This window comes from Theileria orientalis, chromosome 1 (assembly GCF_000740895.1).
Source record: "Theileria orientalis strain Shintoku DNA, chromosome 1, complete genome".
In the NCBI taxonomy this organism is placed as follows: domain Eukaryota; phylum Apicomplexa; class Aconoidasida; order Piroplasmida; family Theileriidae; genus Theileria; species Theileria orientalis.
In genome coordinates, this window is record NC_025260.1 from 910,001 (window position 1) to 924,242 (window position 14,242).

General features: G+C 45.1%; 6 protein-coding genes across 6 annotated transcripts in view; 3 read left to right on the forward strand and 3 right to left on the reverse strand.

The window, feature by feature from the left end:
* Positions 1-123, forward strand: part of TOT_010000400 (hypothetical protein) — a gene marked incomplete at both ends in the record, with an annotated part of 301 nt that extends 178 nt beyond the window's left edge. Inside the window, one exon of the mRNA XM_009690941.1 lies at positions 1-123. This exon is cut by the window's left edge and continues 52 nt beyond it. Coding sequence (XP_009689236.1) covers positions 1-123 — 123 coding nt within the window.
* Positions 124-1,610: 1,487 nt separating this feature from the next.
* Positions 1,611-4,577, reverse strand: TOT_010000401 (DNA mismatch repair protein Msh2; the record flags this gene model as incomplete). Its single annotated transcript, XM_009690942.1, has 9 exons — positions 1,611-1,754; positions 1,784-1,929; positions 1,959-2,061; positions 2,090-2,204; positions 2,403-2,518; positions 2,549-3,672; positions 3,896-4,135; positions 4,158-4,302; positions 4,323-4,577. 9 exons carry the CDS (start codon positions 4,575-4,577, stop codon positions 1,611-1,613), a joined length of 2,388 nt encoding a protein of 795 aa, XP_009689237.1.
* Positions 4,578-4,713: 136 nt separating this feature from the next.
* Positions 4,714-9,093, reverse strand: TOT_010000402 (conserved hypothetical protein; the record flags this gene model as incomplete). The annotated part of the gene is made up of 7 exons (XM_009690943.1): positions 4,714-4,786; positions 4,881-5,196; positions 5,369-8,345; positions 8,376-8,565; positions 8,625-8,914; positions 8,944-8,991; positions 9,022-9,093. The coding sequence occupies 7 exons, from the start codon at positions 9,091-9,093 to the stop codon at positions 4,714-4,716; spliced, it is 3,966 nt and encodes a 1,321-aa protein (XP_009689238.1).
* A 544-nt stretch (positions 9,094-9,637) lies between these two features.
* Positions 9,638-10,400, forward strand: TOT_010000403 (uncharacterized protein; the record flags this gene model as incomplete). The annotated part of the gene is made up of 4 exons (XM_009690944.1): positions 9,638-9,901; positions 9,932-9,983; positions 10,201-10,299; positions 10,330-10,400. 4 exons carry the CDS (start codon positions 9,638-9,640, stop codon positions 10,398-10,400), a joined length of 486 nt encoding a protein of 161 aa, XP_009689239.1.
* Positions 10,401-10,686: 286 nt separating this feature from the next.
* On the reverse strand, positions 10,687-12,873 carry TOT_010000404 (glycyl-tRNA synthetase; the record flags this gene model as incomplete). The annotated part of the gene is made up of 1 exon (XM_009690945.1): positions 10,687-12,873. The coding sequence occupies one exon, from the start codon at positions 12,871-12,873 to the stop codon at positions 10,687-10,689; it is 2,187 nt and encodes a 728-aa protein (XP_009689240.1).
* Positions 12,874-13,104: 231 nt separating this feature from the next.
* TOT_010000405 (cytokine induced apoptosis inhibitor 1) lies at positions 13,105-14,000 on the forward strand (the record flags this gene model as incomplete). The annotated part of the gene is made up of 3 exons (XM_009690946.1): positions 13,105-13,479; positions 13,564-13,944; positions 13,992-14,000. 3 exons carry the CDS (start codon positions 13,105-13,107, stop codon positions 13,998-14,000), a joined length of 765 nt encoding a protein of 254 aa, XP_009689241.1.
* Positions 14,001-14,242: the final 242 nt, after the last annotated feature.

A 14,242-nucleotide genomic window follows, 5' to 3' on the forward strand; every position in this document is an offset into this window, starting at 1 on the left:
AGAGTTAGATCTAAATGCCCTATATTAGGGCGATTCCCAGAAGCAAAAAGGTCCGGTAGCATGCTCAACGCCTTTAAACCCGTATTTTTACGCACGTATCGATTATATATATATATCCGTTGATCGAATAAAATAAAATATAAATTTTTAAGTCTAAACCCCAGACTTTTAAGTACTTAAAACTGTTATTTGTTCTGGCTGTCCGTACGCTAATGGTGTGATTTTTTGTGTTTTTCAAATTAAGTTTTAGTTATGATTTATGAAACAGGTTTTTGATTGCTTAGTTTGTTTTAAGTTTAGGTGTGAGGTGATTTATATGATTTATTCCCAGTAATTACTTGTATTATTCCTAAAAAGATATATCCTACATGATGCAATTTATACTAAATACAGTTAAGAATCATTTTTTGTGTTGAAATATATTGAAATGAAGTTTATTGATAAGAGTGAACCTTAGGTCAATGTATCTGATTCCATTAATCCTGAGGAAATTGTGTTAAGCCCTTGTTCAACCTATGCCACACATATTTAAGGCTTGATACCTGTTTTTCTTTAACATTTTTGTTTTGTGCAGATTTCGTTATTCAAGGGTATTATAACTGTATGGAATTTGTTGAGCTTTTCACAAAATTTTATATCATTGTACTATAGGTGAGCTCATGCCCTACTCAATTCTTATAAACTTGCATAGTTCAACAATCTTGTTATTTATTCTTTTTTGAATCTCAATAACTGTGTATTTAGTTCTGTTTATGCAATTTGTGTATGTGTATGTACATGAGATTGAAATATACAAGGGTACATATGTACACGTGTATATGCTAATGTATATACCTACGTAATGTGTATACGAATACATGTGTAGTAACGTGGCATAAGTAATAAGTTGGTCTTAACAGCGATAAGTCGTCTTAGAATCATATAATGGTTGCAACGATCACGTATTTAATTTATCTAAGTGACAAAATGTCAAACTTATTTGACATAGTAAAACACTTGTTGTACCGGGTTGCACAATAATTGTAGTGATCTACCCAATGTGAGTGGGGTAAAATATTTTGTTGCCAGATACGATGTTGACGTCAGTATCCGATCTACATAAAAACATATTCATCCAAATGTGTGTGTCATATAAGTTTAGATGATGCTAGAGATCTTAAGGTATCTTTAACTCAACTTGATATTAATCAATCAATAATGTAATTGTTAAGACAAGTGGTGTGTTGACGTATCATGTTTCACCTCAAATTAGAGTTATAAAATTAATTCAGGTGACTGGGTGAACTTTCAAGGATTATAACAGATAAAACAGCAATGTTAACTAAAGAAATTTGAAAAGAAAAAAAAACTGGTTGAAAGAGTGAAATTGCTTAACTGGTGTGTGTAAATGGTTATTTATGGTTATAGCGGTATATGTTACACACACGTATGTATTTACTAGTACTATGTATATGTACATACTCTGTGTTAATATTGTGTATGTGTGTTAATACTATGTATATGTACATACACTGTGTTAATATTGTGTATGTGTATTTGTACTATGTGAGGTCATGTGTATACATACTGTGGACGTGTTTATAAGTATCGTGTACTTGAATGTAATATTTTTACGTTTTCAACTCTAGAGTGTGTAAGTTTTCCTTGAATTCTCCGAAGGTTGAGCACCTCAGAAGCTGCTTCACCGCCTCTGCCCTGCTCGGCTGGTATTTGCGCTCCAGCTCATCCAGCCTCTTCCGCGCACTCTCCACAACCTGAATTGTAATGTGTGGGTATCACTAACATCTTTCGGGAAGTTTGCTATCAGTGCGACGTTTATGCCGAACGACTTCTTGCAAACGCCGTCCTTGACCTTGTACAGGAACGTCATCGTGTTCGTGTCGCCAAAGAACTGCGCAGTGAGGTGTTTGTTGACGACTCCGGCATGCTCTGAACGCAATTGTCTGCACTTAAACTACCTTGGGCGAGAGCTCCCATTTCGTGGAAGTGGGTAGCGCACAGGCAGAAGCACTTTGCCCTCTCGATGAGGTCAACCAGTATTGCCCACGAGAGTCCGAAACCCTAAGTGTCGTTAAACTTGACCACCTACGTCGTGCGTTGAGGTTCCTCTCCCCAGTTCGTCTATGATCACCAGCGAATGCTCGTTTGCCATTCTCAGTATTGCTGACGACTCGACCATTTCCGCCAGAAACGTAGAGACTCCCCTATATAAATTTTTAATGCTCGTGTATAGCGGGGTGCTAATAGCAATGTCGGAGATAGCATTTTCCAATAATTGTAATGGTTGTTATATGTGCCTAGTTGGTAGCTACTAGTATGGGCGTCAGGTGCCACCCCCAACCGAGTGAAATAACACCCACTACCAGGTACAAGTAGCCAGTAACGAGCAGAATAAAAAATACCTTAGCTGAATGTCCGAGGCCCCTATTCTGCACAGCACGTGTCTAAATATTGGGAGCTTCGCCGCCTTGCAAGGGACGAACGAGCCGATCTGGTTCATCACCGCTATGATTCCGACCTACATCAACTTAAGGGCGTGCCTGCCTACCTGCTTTATGTACGTCGACTTCCCGCCCATGTTCGGGCCCGTTGTTATGTGCACCCGTGAGGTGTGCCTGTTCATGTGAAGGTCGTTCGGAATAAACGAGTGGTCCGCCAGGACGTACTCGACCAGGGGGTGCCTCGCCTCCACCAGGTGCACGTTCTCCCCGCTTTCGTCGATCTCCGGCCGCACGTAGTTGAATATGGTTGAGACCTCCGCGAAGGCGGTCAGCACGTCCAGGGTCGCCACGACCTTTATGAACCTCTCCAGCAGCGCCCAGTACGTGCAGGCCACCTTGAAGGTCCTGTTTACCATTAGCTTCTGGCACTCCTCGTACTCTGCCATTGTGTTTTTGTACTGGGTGCACTGCTTCCGCAACTTTTGCGTCGTGAAAAGGAACTCGTTCTTGTTCAGCCTCACCTTCTCGATCGTTATTCCTGGCAGGTTGCACCTCTGCACGTTGTTCTGCTCCTTCTTCGGGACTCTGAGCAGGAACACCATGGTGTTACACTCCACTAGCTTGACCAGGTTGCCCTTCTTCATTGAGCTGTACGGCAGCTCGTCTTGTATCGCCTGCCTCTGCGCCTCCATTTCCGACCTGATTTTATCCAGCTTCGCCGACAGCTCCTTCAGGTTTTCGTCAAAATTCCTGTTGAAGAGGTAGTTCCTGTTTTCAGCCTCCTTCAGGTCTATTGTTCTCTCCACGAGCCTCAGGTAACTTTCAAATTTAGAGGATATCTTCGATAGAGGCTCTATGAAGGTCTGCTTTATCGTATCTGCGTGTGCTCCCGTGTACTTTTTAAGTGTGAACTGGTTTAACCTGTTCACGGAGATGATGCAGTCGTAGAGTGTCACGAGATCTTCGAATGTCGGCTGCTTCGAGTTCCTAGCGTCGATTCCCATCTCGAAGTTCTTAAACTTGAGCAGAATTAGATCCATGTTCTGCACCTTCCTCAGGCACTCCGCCTGTATGGTCCTGTACATGGACCTGAAGACCTCCACGCAGTCGTGCCTCTTTCTGATCTGTTCTGGGTCCACCAGCGGCTGCGAGATCCACATTTTCAGCAGCTGAGACCCTATCGAGGTTCGGCACTTGTTCAGCAGGTCGTAGACACTCACCTTTTGGTTCGCTGCACATTTAGTTAATGTACTGGTAACTCGTTAACCCGTTACTGGTAACTATTGGTAACAGGTTAACTCGGCACTGGTAACCATGTGCAGCTAACTATGTACTGGTAACTGGTAACTAGAAACAGTGTACTTGTAACCATGTTCTGGTAACTAGCATCTAATAACTAACATCTAATAACTAGCATCTAATAACTGGCCGCAGATGAAGGGCAATAAAAATACCTGTGTTGAGGGGCAGAATCGATAACGACCCGAAGGCAGCCCTGTCCATGCACAGGTAGCTGTCCATGGTGTACGTCGAGAGCGTGAAGCGGGCCTTGAAGCCGCGCTCCTGGTACTTCACGTAGTCAGTCACAAGGCAGAAGGCCTTCATAGCCAGCCTCATCGATACCTCCTTGGTGTGGTTCTTCAGCTCGTCATCCTTGGAAAGCAAGAACTCAAGCGAGTTCGTGACCTTGAAGTCTAAAGCAGCATTAGAGTGCACGCAACTTGCCGTCCACGCTCGTGATGTCCTTTACGGTCTGGAACTTGTAGCTGCAAGGCAGATTGCAGACCGTGAACACGTGGTTCAGGCGCTTATAGTCGAGCGAGTCCTTGTTTATTCCCAGCACGCAGTTGGAAGGATTGATCTGAGGGGCAGTCAACACACTTCACTTACTTGGAGAATTAGCGATTCCAGATTCGTGAAGTACTCGTTGTCCGCGATTTCGCAGGCCTTGAGCGTGAATTCCGAGATGTTGAAAAGGAATATGCCCACCTGCTTGACGATTGGCGAGGACGACAACACGACGACACTCAAAATTTTTAAATCATAGTCTGAGCCTCTGTTTCCCTCAGTTTTAACATCTTTTGCCTCTTCGTGAGCTTTTGGGTGCTCACTCGTTTCTGAGGCAGACAAATACATCGAAATTGAACAGTGAATGTTCCATCCCCATGTGTAAGCATATTAATAACGGCTAGACGTCTCATCTAGCCCATAGATAACACAAACACCAAATTATGTAGATGTGTACGCTGTTCGTGTTTGAATAAATTAAAGTTTATTTGTTCTTTGGCTTCTCCTTGGCGAAGGTGCTTGGCAGGTTATGGAATCCTGTAAATCCTTTAAAGTTCCTAAATCGTCATTAATCATTAGCTTTATTCATATTTCCCTGTATTTTATGCGCTCCTTTACTTCAATTTCGGTACACATTGCTTCTTTTCTTACCTGACTGTTGTTGTATTCCCTGGCTTTGCGTGAGAGTGGTCCCATCTGAACGACTTCATGACCAGGGCTGGTTTCTTTGGCGATTTAGAGCATGAGTTGTCCACCTTGTCCAGCGACCTGTTTGGTGTTCCGAACGGGTTTACTGTGAAGCTCGAGTCTGACCTATAAGCGTCAATGTTCGAGAAGATCGAGTCTAGTCCCTCGTTGAACATGTTGTCCACCATGTCTCTTCTGCGTTTGAGTTTCGTTACCGGTTCGTGTGTCTGCGTCGCCTTTGGCACTTCAATAAAGGTCGTGGAGACTGGCACTTCGTCCACTACATGTTAGTTTGTATTTGGTTGTTGCTTAATGTGCATAGCTAATTAACACAGGGTAGCTGTTTGGTGTGCATAGCTAATTAACACTTAATGCATATGTTAACTAGTACCGGGTAAATAACTAGCACGAACTGGTATAAATAACTAGCACGAACTGGCATAAATAACTACCACGAACTGGCAAACAATTACCTGATGGCAGCCGTATGTTCGCCTCCGTCAGCTTGTAGTCTATAAACTGCTCCAGCTGCTCCTCCTTCGTCATCTCCCTTTCTGTTTTTTTGAACTTGAGCAGTCTGTCTATGTCCTCGCCAGTCACCTTCACGCGTATCCTCTTCGTCCTGCCCGACTCCTCGTCCGAGGACTCGAAGTCGCTCAGGTGGTACCCGTTGTCCTTTTTTGACCTTTTGAGCTCCTCCAGCATTCGCAGCCTTTCTTCTCTTCGCGTCAACTCGAGCTCTCCCTTTTCCTTGAAGGCCATCACCTTTTTCAACTCCGCGTCGTCTGCTAACATTTGATCTTCGTTGAACCTCAGTCTTGCTATTTCTTCGTCTTCTTCGTTGATTTCCACGTCGCCGATGAAGTCCTTCATCTCCTTCGCTATCTCCGTTTCACTCTCTATTTCACTTTCCGTTTCCGACGGGTTCATCAGCTTATTTTTTAGCAGTTCCAGTGATCTCTTGATTTCCTCTGGGTCAGACAGGTTTTCGTCTTCGCTTTCTATTGCTTCAAATTCTATCATGCTCTTCATGATTTCTCTCATCCTCATTATCCTTTCCTTCTTTGAGAGCTTCTGCTTTTTTGTCTGCTTATTACTTTTGTTCCCATTTTCAGACTCAACTTGTTTACCCGTTACTTCAGCTTCCACTTCTATTTGGTTGTCGGTCAGTCCTGTCTCATTGCCGGCCAGTCCTGTGTCATTGCTGGCAATGTCGTCCTTAGGTACACTCCCAAGAGGCTTAGAAGCTACTTCTTCGACTCCTCCGTATTCCTCATCTTCTGAATCTGTCAACGTCTCAGACACTTTCGATCTACTCCTCGTTTCGCCTATTTTTACGTAGTCTGCTGGCATCGGTTCCGCGTACTCGTCGTCCAAGACCTTCCTTCTTCTAGCGTTTATCTGTACCTGCTTATCTATATGTGAGAAGTTTTCAAGCTCCTCCTTTATCACTGGGTTAAACCTGTTTATCAGCTTAAGTTCCGGGAACTCTGGGAGGTTTTTTGCCTTGTTTATTTTAGTGTATACATATTTAAATAACTCGGTCAGCTTCATCTGCTTTGCGTCTGGCCCTACCAAGCTGATACCTCCGTGTTGCTGTTCTCTATTCTGCGCTTCGTTTACTACGCCTTGTTGCTCAGATCCAGCCCCCTGTACTTGTGTAATCTCAGTGACTTCTCCCGTTTCCAAGTGTGTTTCGCCGTCTTTACACTCTCCAACTTCAGTTTGAACAGACGCTTCGTCGTTTACATCAACTGCTGTTGATGATGTGCGCGCCGATTCCAGTGCCCCCTCTGTCAACTCAGTTTTAATCTTTATGGTTTGCGTATCTTCATAAGATCCAGTTACAATTTGTGTATCTGCATAGAGTTGCGTTTGATCCAATTCTGGTTGTTTCAACACGTCGACTGGACTCATAGTCAACTGCGTATCATGTGGAACCTGGTGATCCGCTACTTGCGGTGGAACCTGGTGATCAGCTACGTCCTGGTGGCCCGCTTGTTGTTCAATAGGACTTGATAGTGGTGAGACGGGTTTGCTCTGCTGACTGACCTCTCCCACGCCAGCGTCCTCAGCCATACTGGTGTCCGCAACGGTGTTGTTGAAAGTAGCATCGCCGGCCGTACCAGCACCCTGTACGCCACCAGTCTCAACAGCATCGGCAGCCTTGCCATTAGCATCTACAACGGTACCCACAGCCGTACTGCCACCCTGTACGCCACTATCCACAACCTCTTTAATAGCCTGTATAGCGCTATCGGCGGACGGGGCGGGCTGCTCTCCGTACTTTGGAATCAGCCAGGGCGAAAAGCCGACCTCGGTCGCGAGCTTCGCCCACTTCCTCTCGAACTTTTCGAGCCTCCAGGGCTCAGGGTTCACCGTGTACGTCCGCGGCTCGTTCTGGGACGGCCTGCTCACCTCAATCAAGCCGTACTGCACCGCGTGCTCCTGCCTCACGCCGCCGTTAAGCTTCTGGTGGACCGAGGCGTACTGGAGCATGTACTGGTACGTCAGGTCCGCCTCCTTCACAGACCTGCTCGGCTTCACGTAGACCAGCTTCTTCGTCTTATTAGACAAGTCAAACTCCTTCCTGTTCGGGTTTGACCACTTGGGCCCCTTGCCGTAGAGCTTGCACGCCGCCTCGAGGACGCTCACCGTGGTCAACGCGTTTTTGAATGCGAAGCTCTGCTTCTTCTTGACGAACCTGTCCAGCCCCTTCTGCACGAAATGGCCCATCCTCGGCTCCTCCACCTTGATCTTGGTCTTTTTAATCATTCGGAGCCCCTTCCAGCCCGTCTGACTACTCTCTCCCACGTTCGACTGCGTTTTTGACCCCTCCATGAGATTATCAAACTCAAACAGCGGCGTGGACTCGTCGTCGATCAACTTCATAAAGTTCCTGTCGAAGCTGTCCACTTGTTCTTTTGACTCAAAATTGTTCGGTTTCCTTTGGGGCGTCGCCGCTTCTCCTATGTGAAGCGAGCTGAACCCAATAGGTTTCGAGCTCTCCGAGGTTGCTGAGACGTTCGAGTCCGGAATTGAGTTTATTGACGACATATCGGCTGTGAAGCTCTGGTTCTGATCTTGCAAATAGCCTGCATTTGCTGCAAGCTGGCTGATTGACACTCCCGTTGCTTGATCTGTTTGTGAGTAACTTAGTGCCGACTCTGCCAAAGCTTCGCCCGAGATCTTACTTGCTGAGGACAAGATTTCATTTTCCAATAAGAGTTGCGAGTTACTGCTGTCTCCCTTAGTCAACTGATTGAGCACCGAGTCCTGTTTTTGTGTCTTTCTAAAATACCTCAGCGTTACCCTCTTATCCAGCACACTTCTGTTAATCTCCACTGAGTCCTTCTCCGTGTACTTTTTGTAAGCCTTGCCTAGCTCAACGAGCTTGAGTTCCTCCGCCAAGCTCATAATGAACCACAGCTAAAATTTTATTTAAATTCTCTCATTTACCTTCTGCCTCGCTGCTCTGTAGGCCAGTTTTTGCGATAGTGCGAATCTGTTCAGTTCCTCCAACAGCGGGAACGAGAAGATGTTCTTTTTCACAAACTCCAGGTAGTTGCGCAGCCCCTTTTGCTGTTGCGATGCGCACTTGATGAGGTTACTCAGTATCAGTTTACCGGTCCTCGGTTCAATGACGCGCCTAAATAATGTTACAACGGCAGTAGCGAGGGGTTAACAATGTTGTGCACGTCCACTTACAGAAATGCTGGGTCCGTCATGTGGTCCAACGACACTCTCCTCCTCTGCGCCTCGTTTCTATATGTCAGGTTCGTGTAGAACGTGAATGTGTCGAAGCTTGAGAGCACTGATCTTTTCCCTCTGTTTGTCATTTCGTAGACACACTCCGTCTGGCGCTTCAGATCAAACTGCTCCGCTTCCAGCGATCCGCAGGAAAACAGCACATTGCCTTCGTTGATGTATATCGAATGCATCTCTTCCGGGATCACTGACTTCAAGCTTTCGAGGAACCAAATCTCGATATCCCTCACCTAACCAAGCATTAAAAATACTGACTTACGGGATTCGCCGAGTGCGACTGAGCCAATTTAGACCCTGACGCTTCCACCTAAAAGGCATATTTGGATATATAACCTACTGCATAATCTTCTTTTGTTTCATTTAAGGCTGGTTCGTCATCTCCGAAAAGATTTACGTTCTCAGAATCCATGATTGTATTCGTGTAGTAAAAACGACATCAAACGTTGGTGGTTTTATATTTAAGATTTCAAGCAATCGATAATTAGTTTTTTACAGGTAAAAAATATTTTACAGCGTTAAACAGGTAGATATTTTGCGATAGGTAAATGTGTAAAGTATAATGTGTGTACTCTCCAATTTAAAAGAGGTAATTTAAATTCTGACTTTGATTATAAAAGTAAATTTAACAGGCAGAATTAAACTTCAGACACTGTTTATAATCTAAAATCCTAAAACGAGTTTAGCCGTAATATGTTTATTTAAATAGAATCCCATTTTATTGCAAAAAAACAACTTAATAGAATGGTAATTTATGTGATCAACACGAAAAAATGGAAAACACAATTAGTATATGGGATAAAATTAATTATTAGACCGTGAAAACCTATCTAGTAATGTGGTTGTTGTTACACTTTGGGGTTATCACAATCGATTCAAAAATTAAGTTAATTCAGTTTTATTTTTATTAATTATATTTATGTACAATATACACACTATTTTGTTCGCTAAATAATATGTTTTGGCGTATATTGCCTTTTAAACGATTAATTACCGCTGTTTGTGTAAAATTTCCTGCTATTCCTTATCGAAGTCCATGTGTATCTAATAAGTTAAACTTATTTAACACTCCCCTGTGTTTAAGTCGATCTTTTTCAACTAAATCTGACAACAAGCACGAATCCATTAATCTTTCTGAGTCATCTTCTAACAACGATCGCTATATCGCAGTCTTCACTTGTAACATATGTAACCATCGCAGCGCAAAGTCATTTTCTAAGGTACCGCTCTCTATATAAATCAATGTGTAGCAAGCATATAACCACGGAATAGTGTACGTGAGGTGTGAAAGTTGCAAGAGCTGTAGGTTTCTATTATCTTTGCGTCAATATGCACATAGCTTAACCGCATTTAATCCATACTTGCACATAGCATAACCGCATTTAATCCATACTTACACATAGCATAACCGGACCCAGTCCATACTTACACATAGCTAGTTGTACTCTTGACTTGCTACTTATATAGTGTGGATTGATGTGGAAATAAAACCAACCGTTGGCCATAATGTCGTGTTTAGTGCATCTTATCTCGGATCAGCTAGGGTGGTTTGGGGATAAACAGAACATCGAGGAGATCCTATCTCGGAAGGGCCACCAGGTTTCAAAGATGGAGCTAGGTACCCAGTGTGTCTCTTAATGGACTGTAGGCCAAGATGTGAGTGAAAGCGACCTCGAACTGATAGCTAGTCTTAAGGACAATAAATATTTTAAGCAATAAATCTACATTATCCTAGTATGTGTGACTGGCGTATATTATTTATTTTGTGTGTATAATTTGGGGTATACTATGTATCATATGTGTATAATTCGGGGTATATTACCTATCATATGTGTATGATCCTGGTCATATTACCTACTATGTACTGTGTGTGTATGACCCTGGATATACTATCTACCAGGTGTGTATAATTCAAAGTATATTAGCACGGGTGGCCGCTGGCACACCATCCAGCATCCAGAGGTGGGCTGGCACTAATGTCACGTAGAACGGGCGCAATCGGGGACTACTGCAACTTCTGCTGTGTAAAGTTGGGGTAACGCGCCGCGGCCTCGGCCCAGGTCACGTTCTCGCGGAGAAGGTTGCTCAGAAGCTCGGCCACCTCGTCGACGCGAACGCGCAGCTGCTGCATCGAGTCGCGCTCCCGGAGAGTCACGGAGTCGTCGTTCAGAGACTGGAAGTCCAGCGTGACGCAGTAGGGAACCCCGATCTCGTCGGTGCGCGCGTACCTCTTGCCTATCGACGCACCCGTCTTGTCAACCTTGTGGGAGATGGCCAGGCGCTTCAAGTCCCTCTGCACGCGGGCGATGAAGGGGTCGAAAACCTCCTTGGCCGAAAGCGGCAGGATCGAGCACTTGGTGGGCGCGATTGAGGGGTTGAGCGCGAGGTAGCTCCGCTCCTCGGGCACGTTCTCGTCCACGGGCCTCACTCGGAAGGAGTGCTCCAGAATTGAGTAGATGAGGCGGCCGAGCCCGAACGAGGGCTCTATCACCCCCGGCACAAACGACTCGTCGCTCACCTTCGTCTCCACGAACTCCAGCTGAACCATTTCAGGCGTCAGCTTAAACTCCCTCGAGTCCAGCTTAACCACGTGGCCGTCCGGGTTCTCTGAGAGCGCCTTGGACAGCGCCCTGCCCTCCTCCACGCTCAGGTTCCCCAGGTAGTCGAGCACGAGTTTCTGGCTAGTTGTAAACGTCTTGCCTATGAGCGGCTTATTTATTTTCGCCCTCACTTTCTCCACCAGGATCGGCTCCGGGTACCTGTGGTGCGCCACCAGCTGCGTGTTCGTGGCCTTCGAGTGGCAGGTCAGGTCATAGGCCATCCTGTCCGCGTGGCCCACGACCTCAATCCACCCGTAGGACGTCAGGATCTCCGCGTCCCAGCAGTCCGAGGCGTAGTGTGCCATTTCATTTGCCGTGTGCTGCCTGAACCTCAGTCCGTCCTCGTTGATGCCGCACCTCTTCAGGAACAGGTACGTCCGTGCCAAAAAGTAGGCCAGCGCCTCGTTGTCCACTACTCTCTTTTCGAGTGCCTCCTCCATGGACAGCTTCACTGGCACGAAGTTCCCCTCGCCCTGGGCAGTTTTAGTCACCAGTGGCAGCACGACGTGCTTAAACTCCTCGTACTTCTCGTGCGTCTTCGACTTAGGGTTCACGAAGTACTCGATCTCCGCCATTGTGAACTCGCGCACCCTCAGCAGGCCGTTCCTCGGGCTAATCTCGTTCCTGAAGCCCAGTCCAATCTGCGCTGCTGCGAACGGCACCTTCCCTCCGTTGTACTCGAGCAGTCTTACGAAATTGACAAAAATGCCCTGGGCCGTCTCGGGCCTCAGATACGCTAGCGAGTTTGCTGCGTCGTCTGTCTTCGGGCCTATGTTCGTCGAAAACATAAGGTTGAACGGAAACGGCTTTGACAGCTGATCCCCTTCCGGCGATTTAATTTCGTATTCTGCAAAAAAATCCTCCATCTCAGGCTGGGTGTACACTCCCACCTTTTTCGACAGCATGTCCAACTCGTGCAAACTCAGCGCCTCGAGCTTCTTATTCAGGCTCTTGAGGTCGTTCTTATCTTTGGAGGCCATGACGTTTTCCAGCAGTTCTTCTGCGTACTTATCTGCTCTGTAGCACTCCCCGTTACTCAAATTCTTAACCATCAGGTCCGTGAAACGGTCCACGTGTCCCGATGACTTCAGCACCGGGTGCGGCGTGATACAGGAGCATGAAACCTCCAGCATCTCGTCGAAGACCACAAAGTGCTCCCTCCACAGCTTCTCGAGCTCCGACTTTAGGGCGCATCCTGGAGGCCCGTAGTCGTACAGCCCAGAGGAGCCCCCGTACAGCTCGAAGGAGCTGGTGTAAAAGAACCTTCTTTTGAGAAGATTCTCACAATCAAATTTGTTTGTCGCCAACGAGTCCTTCAATTTTTCAGTTCCCATCGGTTCTGAAAAAAATTGAGATTCCTTATGTGTACAGTATACGTTTAAATTAGGCTTAGTTCCACTGTGTAAAAAGGCGATGTTTGAACTACAGGTTTTATTTTTGTGTTTTTGACCGGAGAAACTAACTATATTATGTAATCTAGCTGTTGAAACTCTATTCCCTAGTATGGAATCAAACAACGATAAACCGTGAATCAAATCTTTACAAGCTATTGAAAGTAAACAATACATCCATAATTTAAGTAAAATTTGCATAAATATTATGTTATAAATTGACACATAGCTTACAGTCCCATATATTCTGTGTCGCAGCCATGAGTACTCGCTACACCACTAGGTCATTATATATTTAATCATTTGCCTGCTCAATCACTATTTTAATAATCATTAACTCAAGTCTGATATGTTTTAATTAATTTTGTATTATTATTTTAAAAATTATCTTAATGTATCTTGTTTTTATGTGCTCGTTTATAACTGTCGAACATGAAAAATACAACCTTAGTGGTTTCTTCAACAAGGCAGCTCGGCCTTGAGAATTTACAGAATTTTTATAAATCGTCGAACTCTGAGTCTTCTTTCAGCTCATCTTTAGCTAAATCGACCTTTTTTGCACCTTTGGTGGCTGCGGTTTCTAGAAACTTATTTTTAAATGGATCTACTCCCGAATTTGATCATTTGACTTTGGATCAAGTTAAAAACGCTGGTCTTCCTTCTGAAAAGTATGCGACTGTGCTCGTCGTGGCTGACTCTTTATCCGAGTTCTACGGAGAGAGGGGTTTATCGAATTTAACTTTGTTTCACAATTCACTCGTGCCGGATGGGAAGTTCGTTTTGTCCATTCCCCCAAATTCGGACAAGGTAACTGCCTTTTGCTTTGTATTTTATTAGTTACAGCTATTTGTTTTAGTTATCCTTAATCTTGGAATCATATAACTTAATTAGGAAAATGATGTTAAAAAGGAGCTTATGTATAGTGGCCTCGTGGATGTCAACTCACTCGTATATTCCGGCGCCACCTTTATATCAGGAGTTAGGCCCAATTGGAAGGCCAAGTCTACGAAGAAGACTGTATCGTCAATAGACGCCGCACCCATTGATGGGTACGTTTCCAAGGCTCCCGACTATGAGTCTTGCAACACGAAGCCAAGGGCCTGCGCGAACTGCACTTGCGGAAGAGCCGAGATGGAGAAGCTTGAAGCTTCTAAGCTGGTATCGGACGTCGACGCTCCAACTTCATCTTGCGGCAACTGCTACTTGGGTGACGCCTTCAGGTGCGAGTCCTGCCCTTACAAGGGCCTTCCGGCCTTCAAACCGGGGGAAAAGGTTGTTTTGGACATGACGTAACAATTCGAGTGGTGGTTGAAACTAAGATGTTTTAATGTTTTATCGTTTCTTGTGCCTATATTTCTGATTATTCTGCCTCTATGTTTGCCTGCCGGCGTATACATACACTAACATATGTACACTCGTATATACACACGTATGTTAACACTTATTTATATACTGGTATATACAAATATGTATATACGTGTACACACTGATATATACACATACACAAGTATGTAAACACACACACGAGCAAACACATGTATATGCTAATGTACACACACTGATGTGTACA